The sequence below is a fragment of the Dendrobium catenatum genome, unplaced genomic scaffold, assembly GCF_001605985.2.
Source record: "Dendrobium catenatum unplaced genomic scaffold, ASM160598v2 fragScaff_scaffold_542, whole genome shotgun sequence".
Classification (NCBI taxonomy): Eukaryota; Viridiplantae; Streptophyta; class Magnoliopsida; order Asparagales; family Orchidaceae; genus Dendrobium; species Dendrobium catenatum.
This window is the reverse complement of record NW_021319004.1, coordinates 4,103,306-4,124,975: the sequence shown is the minus strand read 5'-3', so window position 1 is coordinate 4,124,975 and position 21,670 is coordinate 4,103,306. Positions and strand designations below refer to the sequence as shown.

Below are 21,670 nucleotides of genomic sequence, written 5' to 3'. Positions count from 1 at the left end.
ATTCAACCTACATCAAAAATTATGAAAAAATTTGATACTGTTGAGCTTCAATTTTAAAATTCTTCATTTAAATTTGAAATGACTTTTTTACTATTTCTTAAAACAATTTTTTAATATATATTTTTAAATTTTTATATTAAAAAATTATTTTAAGAAGCAATAAAAAAATCATACCAAATGAATTCTAAGTTAAAAGCATGTTGTTCATCAATTGCCAATGCATTATTAAGAGGAAAATAAGACTTCATTTGGAGCAGCTATCTTATTGCTTTTTAAAATAATTTTTTAATACAAAATATACTAAAAAAAAATATTTTAAAAAGCAAAAAAAAATTCATCCTAAACAAAGCCTAAATATAAGAGACTTACATATGTAACACATAATTTTTTATATTCATTTACATAATAAATAAATCTCTACATCACAAAAAACATCATAAATATTAACTTACTTAAATTAAAGCACACATGTTCATGAACATGCTTTTGATATAACTTATATAATAATTTAAATATTAGATATGTAAATACATGACAAAAAAAAAAATTAATGTAGCCAACTCCATGTAATGAAATAAAAGTTCATTGTTGTTGTTGCTCTAGGTGTCAGATATGTAAATACATAAAAATTTTGTGGTGTACTTGTAAATCCCCTAATGAAAAAAAAAATTATAAGAGAGGGAAAAATTGAATAAAAGTTCATAAATGCAACACAAATATTGATTGATTCTTCATATATTAAACTATCTCAAACTAAATCCAAAAATTTTAAAACACCTCCTAATTAAATTTAAGATTTTCTCATCCAATTTGTTAGCAGGGGGTGAAAGCTTGCAGCCTATCAATTCTAATAGAAATAAAGTTTGGTAAGAAGTTGTCAAAAAAAAAGTTACATAAATATCCTCCATTTTAAAATAGTTTATGACATTCACTTTTTTGTTTTCTAACATTGACAACTTTTACTATAACGCAAGAGAGAAGCCACGAAGATACTTGGAATCCACTCCAGATTCGCGTACTAAAGCAACCCGGCCAGTTCTTGCCACCTAGAAACATAAATAGGATGAAGAAGAAAAGAATAAGTTCCAACAGATAATCAAGAGTACAGAGGAAATTAAGTTATTTTCCCATCAACTGTTCATCATACTATTAAGGTTTCGTTTGAGACAGTCTTCTTACTATTTTCTAAAACGATTTTCTAGTATAAAATTGTAATAAAAAACTGCTTTGCAAAATAGTAAAAAAACTGTCCCAAACGAAGCCTGAGTAACAAGTTATATTGAATAAAATACTTCAATAAAAATATTGAACAAGCCTAAACACTGCATGAAATCAAGCTTAGCTGGTTGCTTTCCATATCAAAACATACCATCTTCAGAAGCTGTATCTGATCTACTTTGGGTTAGGTAACCATAAATGCAATAAATAGTACCTTGAAATTCATCAATGTGGATTTCTCAATTCTTTTTGTCAAGAAATGATCTAGTTCTGATCAAATTTTTATTTACTTTCCTATCCAGTAAAAAAAATTTAATGTGTGCTATACTGCTAGTACATAGTCATGCCTAATAAGCGCATTTTCTCAGTGAAGTTTGTATGTGGATGATAAAATCAGATTACCCACACGCTTGATCACATAATTTTGGAGAAAGAAGTTTAAAATAGTCCTTAGATTATTAATGGGGATTTGTTATAACACCAGACTATCTAATGTGTCCAATTTAATCTATTCAGACTCCTTGATATGATTCAAAATAGTCCTTTGACTCTTTAAATTCAATAAAAAATAATCTAACATAGAGATTAGTTTGAATCATATATGAGGAGTGGATGAATCACATTGAACATATTAATTTGAAAAACATCACCCTAACCTGTTGTTGCTCCCTCCAATCACATGGAGTACTCAATTCTTTCTCTAATTGATTAGATTCTACCACCTATAGCATCCCTCACATGTCATTTAAACCCAATAGAGACCTAGGGCATCAAATTTCCCTTTCTTCTCTTATGCATCAGCCGCCTTCTCCTCCTTGCTCATTTCTTTCCCATAATAGCCGCCTGCAAGGAGTACTTCCTTCAATAGTGAGTTCAAACTTTCTCTTTTCCCCTCTGCTTCCTTGATTCTTTTTCCATGCCAAGGTGTAGGTTGAATGTTCTCTCTTTTGTAGAGTTTATGTTATTTAATTGCATTATGTTGAAATACTAATATGATGAGTTGGGAAGGAAATCTTGTTTAAGTTGATACTTGAATAATCAAAATTCTATATTATCTTACATCTATTAGTAGTATCATTAATCCAAGTTTTGTTGCCGAGCTTCTTTTAGGTTTGGTCTCCATAGGGTGTTTTGTTAGGTCATAGAGTCGATTGTATTATTTGGCGATTTTTTTTGTGTTTTCGGTGTGACCAAAGATTTTTTAGAATTTTATCATATGCTTCGAAGTGCGGGTTTCTAACAGTTTGACTTCATTGTTTATAGGACCTTTGAGTCATTGCCCTCGTAGTACTATCGATTGATTATCTTGGAGGCTTGGTGCTTTGTGTCACTCTCCTAGAGGTAAGTATTATTATCTATTTATGTGTAAACATATCATTCTTAGTTAGGAGTATAATCCGTGTCAACCGTAGAAGGATCCCTTATAACTATTTATATTATCAGTTCTATTTTGAATTATTTAGCATAATCACATGTAATAAATCTTTGTTATTGTTCACATTGAATCAGCATGTGATAATCAGAACTTCACTTGATTTATTGCTCATTAATTCTTAATCATGCAAGTTAAATTTGTATGCTGGAAAAGTTAGATTTATGCAATTTAACTTGGTTAAATAAAATGAATCTCATTCCCGCAAACCATATATGACATGTTGATTTATATAATATATGTTGATTATTCATAAAAGCATTTGTCATGTATAATTGCTTGTATGTCTGGAGAACCCTATTGGTTTTTGGCTAGCCGAGATCGACGGGTCCCTAGAATGACGACTCTACAGGAAATCACTGGATTTCCTTGGGTTGGTGTTAACCTTCTCGGTATAAGCATATGATAAACCGACAACAAATTTATAGGCAAGAAAAATAGATATGAATTGAAAATGAAAAATGACTTTTGCTAGGTATAAGGATACTTAGTGTGGTGCATTTGTAAATATTGAAGTGATTTGGCATCAATAACAAATTGACATATACCTCGCAAATCTTATGGTTGTTTTTGATATTGGGATTATAAATGACTACTACTCCCTTTTGGTCATTCATACTGCATGCCCCACTCCTTTGTTGTTTATGCTTTGATAGATAGAAGTTACTTGTTGAGTTTGATTTATCAAACTAACTCACCCGTTGTCTTTTTCAGTAGATCCTATAGGCATGTTTGGTGGACCGTCACCTCGGGAGCAGGGTTACTAATAGTAGACTTTTTTTGTATTTATTATTTGATAGTAGTTATGTTTATGATTTCTGTGGGTTGGACAATTTCTATCTTGTTTTTCGTTCTATTTATATTTATATTAGCTTGTATCAGAATTATTGTTAATTGAATGTATTGGTTATTTAAACTCCTATTAATGAATTGACCATTTATTTCACTTCATCTATTTACTATGATGCACATATATATATATATATATATATAATGTTGTATCTCTTGTATATGCATGCTTCTCTTTGTAAACACAAAGCAGTTCTACCTATCTCTCCATCGTGTCCCAAACTATCGGGTGTACCGCCTTCCAGACCCGAGGTTTGACAGTATATATGTTTGTGGGCTAAAAAATTTGAGCCCCAACCTCTCCGTAGCCCCTTTCTTTCTTTGCGTCGGCGAGGAGAGTTTTACGAGTATATTCCAAGGCAAATTTTTAAAAGCCAAATTGAGTTTTGAATAAGACATTACCCTGAGATTTCGCCCCTATTTTGCGATGATTATATGATCTAAGTTATGGTTTCCTACTATGTTGCACCGATACACCTATTTATGAAGGCGTGCTGTATCCGATACACCGATACACGGATACGCCTCTGATACTCCACCGATACGTGTCGGATACGCTAAAGCCGTATCCAATTAAAATACTATTTAATTTCAAAAGGACACGCATATCCGATACGCGTGTCCGTTGAAAAATAAAAAGAAATCCGAAAAAAAAAAAGACGTGTCGTATTAACTTTCGCGGTTGCGAGCAAGATTCTCTCATTTCCGAGATGGATTTGAGTCTCTTGATGATATGAAAATATTAAAAATTATTAATCTTTCACTTGATGAGCCTGAATTAGAAGCTATGATATTTATTGAAGATGATATGGAAGTTCAAAGACAAATCAATGAAGAAGATATTTATATCATTCCTTCTATTGAATAGTTGACACTTCATGTGATAGATAATTTATGTTTATGCTTTTGTTGTTGTACTAGACATTTAATACTTACTTATATTTTGATATTATAAGCTACAATGCTACAAATGATGTTGTTGCCATTTTTTTGTAATTTCAAATATTATGTTTTGATTGCTTTCTTAATTTTTATGTATGATTTATAAATTATAATGTCGTGTCCGTGCCGTACTCGTATCCTGTATTTTTAAGAATTGACGTGTCTCGTATCCGTATCGTATCGTATCGTATCCGTGTCGCCGTATCCGTATCGGTGCAATATAGGTTTCCTATAGGCGCACACTCTTATAGTTAATTACCCCTCCCAGTAACTAGAGAAAACTTTCAATTAAGGCTAGTCGTCAAACATACATATAGTATATGGCTTATAGTAGCCGCAAAATTTGATATTTGAAAATTTATATTTAAATCCACTTACAGCTTGAAGTAATAATGGGTAGGCTAATGTTGATGAAGATGCATAATATGAGAAGTTAAGCTTTACATTGAAAAACACAATCAATTGTGGTTCAAGAGAAACAAGATATCAGAATCCACGTGGCGCTGATTTATTACAAATTTTATCACTTAATAGCAGTCCAGAAATAACTTTATACTATTGAGAAATTTAGCAAGGGAAATGCCGGGACAAATTACAAACCTCACAAATACCATAGGGCTCCAATAATCTCTGCAATGCTACCATCTTGTCAAAATCTCCACTAATCTGCATGTAAGGACAAAAGGTCAATTTCAGGGGTTTTCATGAGTGAATTTCATGCGCATGTTCACAAGAAATTTTACAAATGAAAAAGGTGAAATATAATATTATAAATAGGAAATATTAAAGGAGAATATATTTAGGTGCACAGTAAGGAGATGGTCAAGAAATGCTCAAGTTATTCATCAAGGTAATTACAAAAACTCGTGCCATATGACAGGCAGGCAAGTTGAAATTCAAAAAATCATCTAACAATAATCACTAAAAGTTCCAAAAGCTCTCTCTCTCTCTCTCTCTCTCTCTCTCTCTCTCTCTCTCTCTCTCTCTCTCTCTCTAGTTTGAATGGCCATATTTTTGGAAGGTAATGCATCTCAAAATTTAGGTTTAGTAAATTTTCCTTGATTGTTTTTCCATTTTTTTGATAAATTTTAAGCTCTATCCCTCTCTATAGTTTGATTGGTCATATTTTGGAGGGTAATGATCTCAAAATTTGAGATTTAGTAAAATTTCCTTGATTTTTTTTTCCAATTTTTTGGTAAATTTTAAGCTCTCTCTCCCTCTCTATAGTTTGATTGGTCATATTTTGGACGGTAATGCATCTCAAAATTTATATTTGGTAAATTATCCTTGTTTTTCTTAAAATAAAATTTAAAATCATAAAGATAACATATCTTGGATGAGTTTGGGTAGAATTCCAATGGTTACAATGGAGCTTAAGTTGTTTCAACCTAGTTTTAGTGGTTTCACAATTTGACAGTTTTGGCCTTAGTTTCAATTTTTTTTTAATCAAAATTAGCTTAACTTGATCAAAACCTAAAATTTTATTTAATTCCCAATAAATCTCAACCAAAACCAACTAATTAAGGCAGTTTTGGATTGGCTTCAGTGGAAAATTTAAACCAAGGGTAAAATCATCCTTGAAGCGTTGCAAAAAAAGCAAAAAGTTTTACCTATAACTTCCTTTATGGGAAAGAATTTCTTAGATGCCTATAACCTACCTATGTAAGAAAGAACTAACCTTATGTTGACCAATAAAAGTTCCAAATAACTATGACAGTTATGGTAGTGGGTTCGATCTGACCTGTTGTCCCAAGAGGAGGTCCCTCATAAGTGCTTCTGAAAGTGAAAACAATCAAAGGTGTTGAGATGTCTCACTAGTCATTCCACTACAACAATCCAAAGCCTCCAACAAACCAATTGAGTCAACTACAATCAACCCCAAGCATCCGTGGTCAATCTTGATCATGTAAACAACCCACTCAAATCAAGTAAGTCCATAGCTACACCAAGTCACCAAGCGCTACAACCCTTTGGCTTTTTCAACAAAAGACAACTATGAGGAAAACTTCTGGAAAATTGTCATGTCATGTCAACCAATGATAAATTCACTCCTAAGAGAAAAGTTAGCATAATCTAGAAGTACAATGGTCCTTAAATCCAAATTGAACCCACCATTGATTCGGTCAAATATGTCATTCCCAATGACAACCCATCCGATCAGCCACTAATGAGCTCAACACTAAATACAAAACTTATTTGACCGCACATAGGTGACACTAGCTTGATGCGCGTGAAAAGCCACCATCTATCATGAGACTCCAAAACATTGATGAAATTCTTAATCTTGGGTCTATCTACAAATTAATCAAGTTGAATCCTAGAGGGGACTAAATCTAACTCATTGATCATGTGACAATCTTAGTTGCAATAGAAATCAAATAAATCTCCAATAGAATCTGCTAGCACTCAATCTTCATTCCTTAGTAGAGCCCATCAACCTCAATAAAGACCAATCATGACTTGTCCACATAAGAGTTTACCAACCATCCATCTCCAATAGGTCCATCATGTTTCAGTCATATATAACTTGCCTTCCCTTCTTGATGAAGGGCGTGGCTATGGAAATTACTATCAGAGGGAAGGGAACCATTTAACCCCACTGTGATCACCACCTCCAATAAATAATGTCAAAAGTTCTCCCCCAATGATGGATATAATTATCCACAAGTAAAAATTGGATGGGATATTAATACCACAATTACATACCAAATATAAAATGTCCTTAAAATCCAAAACAAAATACCAAAAGGAACTACTACTCTGATGATAGCCTAAAGCATCATACCCGGAAATGCATATAATATTTTGCCAATCCAATGATCAGCCCACCTCTAGCTTCAAACTTGTTGAGGACATAGAAATAAAAGCTAACTAAAGCTCACAAAGCTAGCCAAATATCAAATCAATGTATTCAAACCGACCAAAATCTCAAAATGTGTTAATAAGGATATGAGAAATACCTGAACCAAGAGTTTAACTTGCTTGTGATAGAAACATAATATTATGCCATAATCAAAGCTTAATATGTTCATTAATGAATAGATATCTAAGCCACTTATTAGCTCAATGCACTTGATTTGGTGTAAATTGATGGACAAACAAAAAATAAAAGATGAAAAGACTTTAGGTACATAGCCTGAATCAAAATAGAAAACAAATAATATATCTCAAAAATAATTCTGTTGACCTCAATACCTGCCCAGCAACCCAAACTGATCAAATTAGATGACAACGCCAGATACAGTGGACAATAAATGCAATTTCACGCCAATCTTGTTCAAAACATATCGACTAAAGCAAAAAAATCACTAAGTAGTACGTCATTTCATAAAATAGATAGCTCCCATCCGTCAAGAGCACTGGAATTACCAAGAAAGACCCCAGCAACCGATTTGGTCCAGTACAATAAAAACGGCATACAACCGACTTGGCGTCATGCAAATCTAAATTAAAACGCTTCAATCACAATCAAAGTCATCAAATCGTCATCCATTTCATGAAACAGACTACATAAATAAGCTCAAAACTTTGAAAATACCCAATCAAATGGGATCAATATTCCATGGATCGCAGCATGAGAATAAAGATGAAATCTTATCAGAATGCGAGGAGAAGACATGAAATTGATTCAAGCAAATGATGAAAATTTGCGAGAGATCATTATACACATAAAAACTCACTTTAAAATATATAAATTAATATAGTTATAATAATATTATCATCATTGTAAAAAATAAAGAGAGAGTTTACCATCTTAAAAGCTAAAAATAAGTTGAGAGCTCAATTTTAGAATGAGCATTGTTAACCTATTTAATTTAACTAATATAATTTATATAACATGTTTTATTTTTATTGATTTCTTTTTCCATCAGTTTATATAACTAATTAGCTTAAAAAGATCATTTTCACATATTTATTTATAATTTAAGTTTGAATACTAAATCTTATAACATTAATCGAAACTTAAACAAATTAATATATAAAGACAATTTCAATCTTCAAATTTATTAATTTATGCTTCTAAATTGGGCTAAAACATTAACAACCAGAACAACAACATCAAGCCTTAATTGGCTACATGAATGTTTTTTTCTCCGTTGTGTCCTGAAAAACCAAATCATGTTTTAGCCTATGGGCTAAGCTCAATTTAATATTGAATCAATCAAGTTCGAGCTAAGCTAAGTCAAGCAAATAAGTTCTAGATCGAATCATTAACAACCCTATAAGAAAAAATCATATAATAAAAGTAAGAAAAAAATACTATCTTTTTAAAAAAGTTACAAAACACCTGACAATTATTTAATAAGTTCTTATCCCATGAATTGCATGAGATTACTTTCTTGTATGATTGATGTACTCGAGTTCAGAGAAAGAATCTTGCTAATTTCACAAGCTAATAATAATGCTAGTGTCTTTGGCTGCATGCAAGTGAATGAAAATATGGAAAACTCGTAACTTCAATTATTTTTCCACTTTTTCTAAACTTTGAGTTCAAGGATACCTGGAGCGTGATTGTATGGTCAGATACATCAACTGCTTTTGCACGGAAAATGTCAGCAATGTCAAGGATGTCCCTCCGTGCAGTGGAATTAACAGAAACCTTTATCAACATCAGTTCTCTTTCAGCAAATGGTAAATGAGTGATATCCTGAACCTAATAGGACCAAACAGCTTCATAAAGACACTGAAATTGTAGTCAACAGAGGAATGACAAAAACATAATAGCTTCTGCTATTTACTTCATAAACATCTACGAGCTTGTAGAGCTGTTGAACCAACTTGCTGATGGATTCATCAGTTCCAGGTACAACAGTAGTGATTCGAGATGTCCCTTCTTTCTCAGCTGGACCAACAGCAAGACTCTGAACAAAGAAGGTCGTCATGCACAATAACTTGCACGCCAGATAGAAGCCATTAAATAGACAAACAATAAGAAACAAGAAAGTTATAGCAGAAAAAACCTGAATATTGTAACCCCTGCGAGAGAAGATACCAGTCACAATGTTGAGAACACCGGGATAATTATTCACTAGAATGGACAAAGTATGGGAACAAAAACCACTTGACTAGAAGAAGAAAAAAAAAACAGGTGTTAGAATTGACTTTCAATGATAAAATAAACATATCGTCTGAAGTCACACACCACATATTGTTCTGTAAGAAAAATAGATCACAAAAAGTAATTGCATATTCACGGTCAACTGAAAGCAGATGATCTCTCATCTTTCTTAAGCATCAGAAACACATGAGTTCATTGTTGGGTCAAACAACAACATCAAGCCTTTGTCCCACTACACGGGGTCAGCTACATGAATACTTTTCGTCATTGTGTCCTGTTAAAAGTCAATTTTTAATTTAAATCTAATAAAGAAAGATCATTTCTAATATTTTCTAACCAAGTCTTTTTAGGTCTACCTCTACCTTTCTTAACATAAGTCAAATCTAATACCTCAACTTTCCTAACTTGGTCATCGGAAAGCCTCCATTTAATGTGACCAAACCATCTAAGGCGATTCTCTCTAAACTTATCTTCCACTGGAGCTACTCCAACCTTATCTCGTATATGCTCATTTCATTTCCTATCTTTAAGGGTAAAGCCACTCATCCACCTAAGCATCCTCATCTCTGCAACACTTAACATAGTTCAAAGCAAGCAGCATAAATTAGATCTCCTAATTTAAATTCCAAAATACAGTTGTCACTTTAACAAAATTATATAATGCAAGAATAAATGTTTTAAGACATGATATTCAGCCATTCTGAAGGTTGTTTAAAATTGTAACCACCAAGTCCAGAAATTTATCGTTATCAAGTTCAGTAAGTAAATATGAATTGTTCTTGTAATGTATTAAGTCCAATTTGTCATATATATTTTAAGTCTTATCATAGGAATATGATCCGCTTCTATATAATTGCTAAAAGGATGATGATTTTTCTCTGCAAGGTCAAACAAACAGTGAGTATATTAATATCTCTGCGTTTTGTTTCTTATATAGCTTTTCCAGTGCTGCTTTTTTACCATATCAGAAAATGTCGGGATTATCATATTATATAGCTTTCCAGGACCCAGCAGAGCATTCTAAGAGCATATTCTCGTTCAATGCAGTAGCCCCTGAAGCTCCAAACCATACAAAAATTCCATCTGAAAATCAACATTCATACCACATTCTTGTAGCATGTCAAGGCTAGGTCTTCCAAAACAAAGCTAATATGTAATAAAGCAAGCCACAGTACAGGAAGCTGAGGTATGACCTGTATCTCGATCTGTAAAGGTTAGGGAGCAACAAAGGAGATATAGACTCAAATGCATCATAAACCTCTAATATAGTCTCAAATAAACAAACTTCTTAAATCAAGGCAAAATCCCAATTACTTGATAAACTACAGGCTGATTACTATCATCATCATTTATTCGAAGATACTCATCAGTAGAACCAAGGTCATCTTCATTCCTCAATTGGTCACATACTATCTTTCCAAGGATCCAGATGGTCTTCTGGCACAAGCACCTTTTGTACCTATGTTTTTAGCAAGATGCCCTATTTTGGATTTCATCCCTTGAACTTCACAAGTGTCGGCTGCTTCTTTTGAGATAGAATTGCATAAGAAGCAAAAGTACAATTAGGAGTAACAGAGTAATGATATCGATGTTTTGGGTGGGAAAGATATTGACAATCATCGTACTTAATGAATATAACATCATGGGTGTCATAACCGGTTGGATCAGTTCAGTTGAACCGGACCGGACCCAACTAAAGCATGGGCAAGTAGTGGAGTTGAGCGGGCGAAGTAAGCGAGCCAAGCGCGAGTGCAAAAGCAGATAGTGGGACAAGATCACACAAATGAGTGAGAAAACACGTTCAAGAATGAAAGAAGGTGACTCCTGAAGTGAGATAAGCCCATTTCGCTCACTCAAGTGAACCATACAACCACTGGAAATATCTGAACGAAAGGAGGTAGCAATAGAGAAGAAAGAAAAGGATATTGGGTGAGAAAAAAAAGAATTTGGGTAAGGAAAAAGAATATGGTGCTTGTAAGAAGTTTATTTTCTTTCTCCATTGCTCAAATTAGGTAAGTAATTTATTACTTTATTTTATAATTCCTTACGTGAAGGAAAGTCTAGGGAAAGAGAAGAAAATTTGGAAGAAAGATCACCGAAATATTTTGATTTAATTTGATTTAAATTAAGAATAGTTAACTTTCAATAATTTTTAAAAATTAACCGTAGATCGATGTAAATTCTTATTTAAGATATATTCGTTCATTTAATTTACGGAAGTTGAATGCAGTAAAGAAGAAAAAAGGAAGAGTGTCCAACTACTTTATTAATTGGTGAAAGGTAAGTTATTTTATTTTCTTTTAAAAGAAAGGAATTTAATGTCTTGTTTATTGAATTAAGATTTTGGGATTAATATAGAAGGTGAAATTTTTTATTCGACGAAAAGGAAGATCAATTGAGTAAATAATTTACCATTGTGCTGAGATAAAGTACTGATTTCCAACAAAATTTCTAGGAAACGAATAGGTAAGAGATAATTAAATGTTAATGCAAATTTATTCAAATTTAATGGAAAATGTAGTTTTAAGGTAACTGTATTATTCATATAATTTTGTACATGACTTTAGATTGCACTAAGGAAGGCCTAAAGAACAAGGATATGGAAGGATATGTAATAAAGAAAATAAATAAAGTAGGTAATTACAATTATTTTATAGCAATTCTAATTTTTTTTATTGCAATTATTGTATGTCGTAGCATCTATTTTGTCCAAATATTTAATATATAAAATGAATCAATTGAGAAAAATAAAGTTGATGATTATGTTAGTTATAGCAAATTTATTTTCTTTATTTTATTGTTAAACATTATATCATGCTCAAGTATTTCCATAGCTAAATGTTTAATATGTAACAAATTAGAGAATGACTGAATAATTGAAATTCATAATGAGAAAAATGTATTTACAAATTTCTTTGATGAAAAATGAAATAAACAAAATGAATATTAATATGAAAATTAAAAGTATAAAAAGGGAAAAAGTGCATACATACAAATACAGCAGTTTACCGAATTTCGATACTAGTTGAGGACGTAATATACCCGTGCACGTTAAATGTAAATGATTAAACCTTTATTAGTACAAAATTTTAGACGATGCTCATGTACTAAATTTTATACCTTCCTAAGTTTAATGTCCTAAATAGTTAAATAATTGTAATAAAAACTAATCTATTTTAGTTTTATTGATTGTTTTGTAGCAGGTAGTGTTCTCGGTCAAGGTGCTAATTAGAGTAGTGGAAAATAGCTTTATATGCACCATTTTTCTTGCTAAAAGCAAATCATTTTTTATAGAAATAAAAGTGAATGTCGATTTCCTTTCCCATTCTCCCATAGGCTATGCTATTTTAGTATTAAAGCCCATGGTAAATGACAACTAGCAACTTGTTGATGACGCTTATGATTGGAAAGTATTTACTATTTAGTGAAGCTCATTCCTCTTAAATGCATAAGCTGGATGCATTGTCAATCGAGTTAAGTGCTTTGTTGCAAAGATCAAAATGAAATTCACGGCTTCAAAAATAGTAGTAATTTTCCCCAGTAACCACATCGATAGATCCGATAACCATACTACTGATAGGCAAAGCCGTTGCAATAAATTGAGTTCTGTTGTGCCCACATCGACTTGATACCTTGTCTTATCTAGAGCTTCTTGCGTTTAATGAAGATATAGTTGCTCACCGACAAGCCATGTATTTCGGCTCGAATTTAGATATTAAAGAAGCCTTTTAGGAGCACCCGCAATGAAGGTGATATTTTTTGAAGAAATAATATAGTGACTTTAAGATAAAAATCAATATTTGCTTTTTTACGAACATTTACCCAATGAAGATTACTTGGATTGACAAACAATTGGTGGAAACATTCTTCAAGTGTATAGAAACTCCTATTGAAAAGCAAGTCAAATATGTTGTGTGCAAACTAAATGAGGGAGCAAGTGCATGGTGGATCCAACAAATGCAATCTTGTTGAAGAGGGTCGAGGGAATGTGACTAGCTGGTGTCAGATGAAACAAAAGTTAAGAAGTCATTTCCTTCCTTCAAACTACCAATAGATGTTCTACCATCAATACAATAGAGGTTCACAAGGAAGTCGCTCTATCAGTGCTTACACTAATATATCGCCCCAGTGTGTAAAATAATCTCCATGAGGCTATGCAACAATGATTAATTCAATATAGGTGATTTGTGAGATGCAATTCCTTTTTCAGCTCACTAATTATAGTGTTAGCACACGCCTGCATGCTTTTGTTACAAATGAAGAAGGGGATCAAGGGACTGTCAAAAACTATTTTTCCATTCATTAACTTTATGATGAGTAGAAGTTTTATAAAAGCCATAAAAAAATCTAGATGAATTCCTTTAGGGGAAAAAAAAGTTAAAGGGAGCAATTTAACTACATTCGCAGCTATGTAGTTTCCACCTTAGGGGGTAGTTCTTAAATATCCGATAAGTTCTAGAAAATTGTGGGTCTTCTTCAAACAAGCCAAGTAGGCTTCAACTCCTGTAAAAAGAGACATATTTCTTAGTAAACAAATCAAAGGCTGGTGCTCTGACATTGAGAGAAAAGACCAATCAATTTGTCCAACAAAGTAATCAAAAGCAGTCAAGGATAGCATCATAATCATGAAAATTCCAGCATTAACATATATTTTGTTTAACGGGCTTCAAAACTTGGAAAAAAAAAATTAAGGTCAACGTTGGGCAAACCCACCCAGCTCATCTTTTCTTTTAGAATCTAGCTCACATTCAAGCGCCTTGTAAGGGAAAGAGGATATTGTAGAGATGATTGCATCTAATGATTAACTTAGCATCATCAAATAATAAGTATTAGGTGATAATCTACAATAGATTATAACGCCCTTGTTGGCATCAATCGTCTTTAGCTTAATTAAATAGCAGTTTCAAATAATGACATTTGTCACTTGATCAAACATTAACACAGTTGACCATAAATTTGAACCCAGCAACGGCTTAAAAGTATTTTAAATACCAGCAATAGTGGTGAAAATTGTCACAGAATAAAGGATGCCATCGCCACTAGTAGACACCCCTTACAACAATACTCATATAATGATTTTGTTAGCTTGTAAGGATGTTCCCTGCATATTCCAGCGCCTAGTCTTTTCAATATATATCAGCGCCTATTAAACTTTGATGCTTTTGTAAATTTCTCAAGAGAGGTTCAGGACGGTGCTTCGGTGAATCTCAACCTTATAATAAAGACCTTTTTTTTCAAGGAAATAGAATAGAAAAAAAAAACAACAAAAATGCGATCAACTTAGATAATCTCCAATGAGCACTAAACAAAATTGGTGGTAGAAAATCCAGAAAAAAAAAACTAAAAATGCAAGGAAACAATAGACTTACATCTTCATCATCAAGAACTCCCCAGTGTGCATCAAGAACTTGATTTACTTGCAAGTTATCAAAGGGCTCCACCGGATAGACGTCTCCCTTCATGCAATCAAAAACTAAGCAATGCTCATAGATTTAACATCATAAGTGAAAGCCAAAAAACACAGCAATAATATCCTCATAAATAACCAAATATTTCAACTGGAAAATGACAGCGCAGAGAATTTGACTTCACATGGCAGCATAAGTGGATGATCCCTTCATTTAAGGGAGAAAAAAAGGGGATCTTATTAAAGCAGACTATTGGCAACAAACGTCTATCCGAAGCAGATTATTGTCAAAAAATCCTAGGGAAAAGGATGAAGGGATTCAATGGGAGGAAGGAATAGGTAAGTCTGCTTACAAAACACAATGATGAAGTAAAAATGCATTTACGGGGAAAACGACATGAAAAGAAAAAGTAAAGTTGCTCTGAACATAAACCATGAAAAATTTTCATATAGAATCATGACGTTACTAGTTATTAACTTGTTATTGTGCCAGTTTAAAATTTAGAGTGAGTAGAAAAGAGCTTTCACTAGAGCTGGACGTCAAGATGATAAGCAGTGATCATCCAGAGCACAATGCACACAGGATGAAAAAAAAAAAAAACTTCAACAGATTGAGTTATTATCTTGAAGAAATTAGAAAAGAAATGAACAGAAATCAGATTCAGTAGCATAAACAAAATTTCATTGTAAGTTGAAAACATTAAAAACATTAAGTTTTTATCATGGAAACTTTCTTCCACAATGACAATTGAAAATTGATGTGATAAAACCGGTTATTGTCATCACACATTTCCCAAAAAAAAAGTTATCATAAGTAGTGCAACACATGTCAACCCATAAATCAGGACTTACTGACAAGATATACTGAAGGTCATCTTATAGAATTTATCCTTTTTCCTAGAGTCTGATTTTAACAACAAAAAATTGCAAAATAGCTTGCATGGCTGATGAAAATAGTAGCATCATACCCTAGAGGAAAGATCTGTATCAACATTGAAAGTTTGCTTCCTTGATGCAAGAAAAGGTCTTGATGGTATCATCCCCTCAAGATCTGGGTAAGATGCCGCAGAAAACCTCCAAAATGGGGCATTCTCTCCCATCTTTTCACGTCTCAAAGCAATCTGATAATAAAAATTTTGATATTATACAAGAAAGTTCAAATGCATTGATTATAAATGTCTGAAAATATTAGATACCTTGCCTGTCCTAGCAATTTCTCTTATTCCAAACTTCCTCAAATTCCGAAGGACCGCAACCATTTTCCCAGGATCACCAGCCACCTGCATTACTCATCCTTTATATGAAACCATGAAAACTTAAAAGAAAAAAGAATTAAGAAATGAAAAATGCCAAAACATTACAAGGAAGTCGCCTCACCTCGATGGTTAATGAATGTTCTGAAACATCAACCACTTTTGCTCTGAAGATATCTACCAAACCCATAACCTGGGCAACAAAAGTTTACTATGATTTAGTGGGACTTATGAAATACAAGCCAACTTAGATTATAATAGGCATTATTTGAGAATTAAAAAAATACCAAAATTTATTAAAACAATTTCTTAGAATCCACTTAAAGCAAAGCAAACATTTAGCAACTGCTGAGTCACCATTTAACCAACAAGAATATCAAGATCAGTAATAGCATTTCAACAAATGATTCTATCTTTTTTATTGTCAATATATAAAGTTGGAAATTTTGAATCATCAGAAACAAAAAAGGTACAATTCATAACGTACGTGATAACTAGAAATAGTCCCCATTGGCATGTATACAAACAAGCTGAATAGCTAAAAATAAGAATAATCTCATCATCTACCTCTTGACGCCTTTCAGGTTCCACTTTGAGTTTTACTAACATCAGCTCTCGTTCTACTTGAGGTTCCCTTGACAAATCTTCAACCTAATAAGCGAACCAAAGATAAAAAAAACATCTGCTAAGAAGTAATAAGAAACACAACATTTCAACACCATCCAGTTAAATTTTACGATAAACTAGAACTGATAAATAGCCTACAAAGTGCTAGTTTTAGCATAGAAAATGAGTATTAAAGTCAGCAACCTAGTGCTTATCTATAATGGCTAATTATTGAACTATTCAAGCATCAAATGAGTTTCATTTGGTTAAAAAGATTTTTCGCAATCAATCAACCAACCAGAACAACAGGCTTAGCAAACGTGATATTTTTCTCTCCCATTATCCGCAAAGTTCATTTGGAGAAAATTAAACCATCGAAAGAATTGGACAGGAAAAGTTTGAGCTGCTAGAGAGATCTTTGGAAAAAACAGAGCAAAACTGTAAATTATACAACAATCTTCTGTTTCTCATTGCAATTTTACACCCTCACCTAAAAATAAAACTTTCCCGATTTCCTGGCTGTTCGGGTGGGCTTCTGTCGTGCTTTTATTGCTTCTTTTTCTTCCCCTTTTTGGTTGGCTGTAATGGGCTGTTGTGTTTGGCTGCTGGCCTCCTTTTCTTTCCTATTTATGGAAGTGTTTTGGGATGTTTTCTACAGTTTTTGGAAGTGAAAAAATGTGATGATTTTTCGAGCAAAAACCTGAGGGTTTTTTTAGCTTGCGAGCTAAGTCCCCTTTCTCTTTCTCCTCTTATATTTCGTCTCGAACTTCTAATCCCTTCCTCTCTATCCATGATTCCCGCCTCAACTTGTATCCTTCTTCTCTAAATTAATATAAGTTATATGGTTGTCAGTTTGTTATGTTTATGTTTTTAAGGAAGCCGTATAGTTTTTTTTTTTTTTTGCAACCTTAGTTTCCTTGGTTGCATCAAAATCATATGCATCTGGATGCAAAAATAGATTTCCTATAGGCTGTAGCAGCATTAAATCTTCACAAACAAAATCAGAAATCAAGTTACAAAATTTTAAATTTGCTTTCAATGCTAAAAGGAGGACCGAAGGGATGAAACATTTAACATACTAATACAAGTTTATTTATATGCATTTAAGAATATTTGAGTTACAGATTTTCTGTCCTCATACAAAACTGCCACGCCAAGCTTCTTATTTCCTTTTTGTTTGTTATAAATGTAATGCAAATCTGCTGCAATATTGAAGATCAGCTACCGGTAAAGTCATTGCAGCCCCCTTACAATTTAGACGGTATATAGTATATACAGATTATGCATGCACAATCAACCAAAAACTTAGCTTGGTAATATTGAAATGTGCCGTGTTGTACAAAATAAATTCATTGTTGCTCTTAAGAAAATTAATGAGCGGCTAAAGATGTATCGCCTAAAGCTACCGAAAAAAAAGCTCGCATGCAGTTGTATTTTTTTACTTAAATGTTTCTAATACAAATTTATGATCGCATCTGTAAAGCTTTTGAAATGAAAAGTTAGAGAAAAGTTACACCAACCGATGCTTATAGGTCTATTTTTCACAAGTTATCTTCAATATATTCTACTGTCACCTTGAATAGAAATCTAGAGGTGTATACTTGTCGGAAGCTCAAAAAGTGTGCATGGGGATGAATATTACAAGGCTTGGTATTTTATTTTCTACTTCTAGACCTAGTTTATTTTAAAGTAATCATTCTTACGATGTTAGCACCTATGAAAGCTGGATGTGTTCTCAAGCATAGTGTTTACATTGATAACTTTGGCTTATTTTTGTAAAAGCTTTTTTTTTCTGTTAATTCTTGAACTTCCCTAGTTCAGTTATATAAAATTATTAGTTTTACCATATGCATCCCCTATGTCCACTAATTTGGAAATTCATGATTGTTGTCGCTAATTTGGATATGTTCCCTCCATCCCTCTATTGGTTTGCATGTTACGAGAAATTCTTATATAGCTAGGGCCACAAGATTTACACATTTGCACATATGCTATTGTAAAGTAAATGACGTTGTTCTATTCCTTCAATATGCGAATTTCCTTCTACATCTTTTTCTTTTGCGGTTCTCCTTTGGAACAATTGGTTCCTTCATTTCTCGATATTGCACTATAGCTAGAAACTGATAGTTGATAGAATTATTGAATGGGAAAGCTGTAAACAATTGTCCTGCTAAAATTAAGGCTGGAATTTTGTTGTTTTTGTTATAACTCATGTGTGAAGAATTGAAATTTACAACATTAGACCACATCATTGAGGATTCCGAGAAGCTACTTGTGTTGGGCCTTTTGGGGATGTAAATAGGACCCAAAATTATCATTGATCGGTAAAATAAATTGTTGATCCCTTTACTTTATTTAAAACACATTAGTAATGGTATGTGTTCATCATTGAAAATTTATCAAATTAAACACCCAAAAATGATCATTTTTCAGAAGTAACTGATTTAATCTCATATTTTAAAATCGTTGATGCATCTCACATAGCAAAATTATATTTTTAATGAAGTGCAATTTATGGATTACATAAAATCATTATCTCTAACAAAGATGAAAAGTTCAAGTTTTTTTGGAAAACTCTGAAAGAAACGATAACCCAACTAAAATTTTCTACTGCTCACCCACAAACCAATGGAAAAACTAAGGTAGTCTGTTAGACATCAACGAATATCATTGGATTCTAAAATGGTGCAATCAAATTATGAAGCATAAGCTACAAACAAGATAGACCAACCTAAAAGTGTAAAAGTCTCCAAAGAATAAGAAAGAATAAAAAAACATTCCACATTAACACTACAATAAGCAAAAGACAGCAATATATCTTTAGCAAAATAAAGTACAAATTAAATAGTCTATAAATATGTAATAAGCAATTGTTTATTTCTTTTAAAATATTTTTAAGTATGTGTAAGGTTGACCGGTTTTATATTGTAAACTTAGCCTACCTTGTAATGACCGGTTTAGCTGGGCCGGTTCAACTAAACCGGCCAGCTTCTATTAAAACCCGACTCAGGGGAACGAAGCAGGCGGACAAACCGCGACCAGAGGCGAGCCGATCGCGAGCACGGGCGAGTTGCGATTCCGAACGAAGGATCGCGTTCGTAGTAATAAATTAACGACTCCTCTCATGAGATATTGTTAGTTCGCTCTTTCCGGTAGAAGAAATCGTGAGAAGGAAAGTTCTTGTTGAAGAGGAACGACTGAGAGTAGACCTGTCAACATTTGATCCGACCCGAAAACCTGATCCGAAACCGACCCTAAATTGCCGGGTTTGGGTCGACCTGGTTAAAGAACGGGTCGGGTTAGGGTTTGGAATTTCGACCCGTTTAGTTTTCGGGTCGGGTCGGGTCCGGGTCAACCTAAAAACCCGACACTAACCCGAAATGACCCACGCTGTTTTATAAATTAATAAATTATAAGTAAATAGCTGCGGGCGTCGAGCGGGCTAATAATTTCGTTCTGTCATTCCGTGGCTTGACTGGCTTCTGTCTAGGGTTTCTACTTTCTTTTCTCTTTTTCTCTCCGCCTCGCTGGTGCTGGAGCTCTCGCCGAGTCCGTAGTCATCTGCACGACGACGTATGCGCTTACGTTTCAGTCTTTCAGACTTTCAATTCAAACGTTCCCTGATCTGTTTCACTGTTTGTATCTCGTTTCTATTACCATTTTTTGATATTTTAGAAGATGAAGGTGTTGATATTATGTGTTCTTCATTTATTCTCTATTTCTCTGCTATGGTGTTGAGATTTTTTGAAGTTGAAGTTGTTCCGTGATCTCTACTTCTCTGTTAGGGTTTATCTCGGGTAGGGTTTTAATAATTTGTATGATTAATGGTTATTTTTGTGCAAATATTGTTGGCTACGGTGTTTAACCAACATATTGATTTGTCTCTACTCTCTAGCTAGCTCGGTTTGAACTTTTGCAGATGTTAGAAGCATTGAGGCAATTAGGGCATCATGTATTTTTTATTTTTTCCATTTTTGTTTTGGTTATTAATTACTATTTGTTGGTTAGTGACTGGTTTGTTGGCTATTAACCAAAAAATGCCATTAATTACTGGTTTGTTGGTTGTTGGCCCGTTAGGCCTTTAATTACTGGTCAATGACTAGTTTGTTGGCTATTAGTTACTGATTTGTTGGCTGGCCCTTTAGGCCTTTAATATGTTCAAGTGACAAATGTTATGTTAAAATATGTTTTACAATTTTAGTTAACTTCATATCATAAATTTCCAAATTTGACATGCAAGAAATATTTAAATATTCGCATTGTGAATTTGTGATGTCTTCTAATATTTTTGATAGATGGATGGCTCTACTACCATTGCTGATAATGTTTGTATTGATGAAAATGAAGAAGTTGTGTCATCTAAAAATGTGGTAGAGCCATGTAACATTGGTGTTTGGTTACTGGGTTTGTGGTTGTCACTTTCTAGATCCTTTATTATTCATGTTCTGATTTCTTGTGGATTATGTTTTCCTCTGCTGGGATTAATGATGCCAGGTTAATTGTTTTAATTGATGTTTTGGCTTATCATAGGAGGTGAACAAGTGTGGTAACTAGTAACCATTTTTGACTTTTTGCATTTCTATCATTCTCTAGATTATGTTGTTGTGGTTCATATGGTTTCTCGGGCCTGAGGCTTTGTGTGCGTTGCCCGTTGCTAGCTGCTGTTTAGTTCAGTTGTTGGCTTCTTGCCTTGGTTCAGTTCTCGGGCCTGAGGCTTTGAGTGGGTTGCCCGTTGCTGGCTGGCTGCTTGGTTCAATATTCTGTTTAGCTCAATGAAGTTGTTAACTGCTTATTGTATTGTATATTCTATAAATTCTTCTTCGTATTTTGGTTGTGTTGCTACTGTTAGCCTGTTATGTTGCTGGCTGTTGCTTTCGGTTTTTTGAAGTTGAAATGCAAGGAAG

At 33.3% G+C, this 21,670-nt stretch overlaps 1 protein-coding gene across 1 annotated transcript; it reads right to left on the bottom strand.

Moving 5' to 3' along the window:
• Positions 1-766: 766 nt before the first annotated feature.
• On the bottom strand, positions 767-16,868 carry LOC110101466 (acetolactate synthase small subunit 2, chloroplastic). Its single transcript, XM_028694736.1, has 10 exons — positions 16,728-16,868; positions 16,285-16,353; positions 16,104-16,187; positions 15,876-16,028; positions 14,870-14,956; positions 9,403-9,507; positions 9,181-9,303; positions 8,943-9,095; positions 5,042-5,107; positions 767-1,046 (listed from the first exon to the last, which is right to left on the bottom strand). The coding sequence occupies exons 1-10, from the start codon at positions 16,767-16,769 to the stop codon at positions 963-965; spliced, it is 966 nt and encodes a 321-aa protein (XP_028550569.1). The 5' UTR covers positions 16,770-16,868; the 3' UTR covers positions 767-962.
• Positions 16,869-21,670: the final 4,802 nt, after the last annotated feature.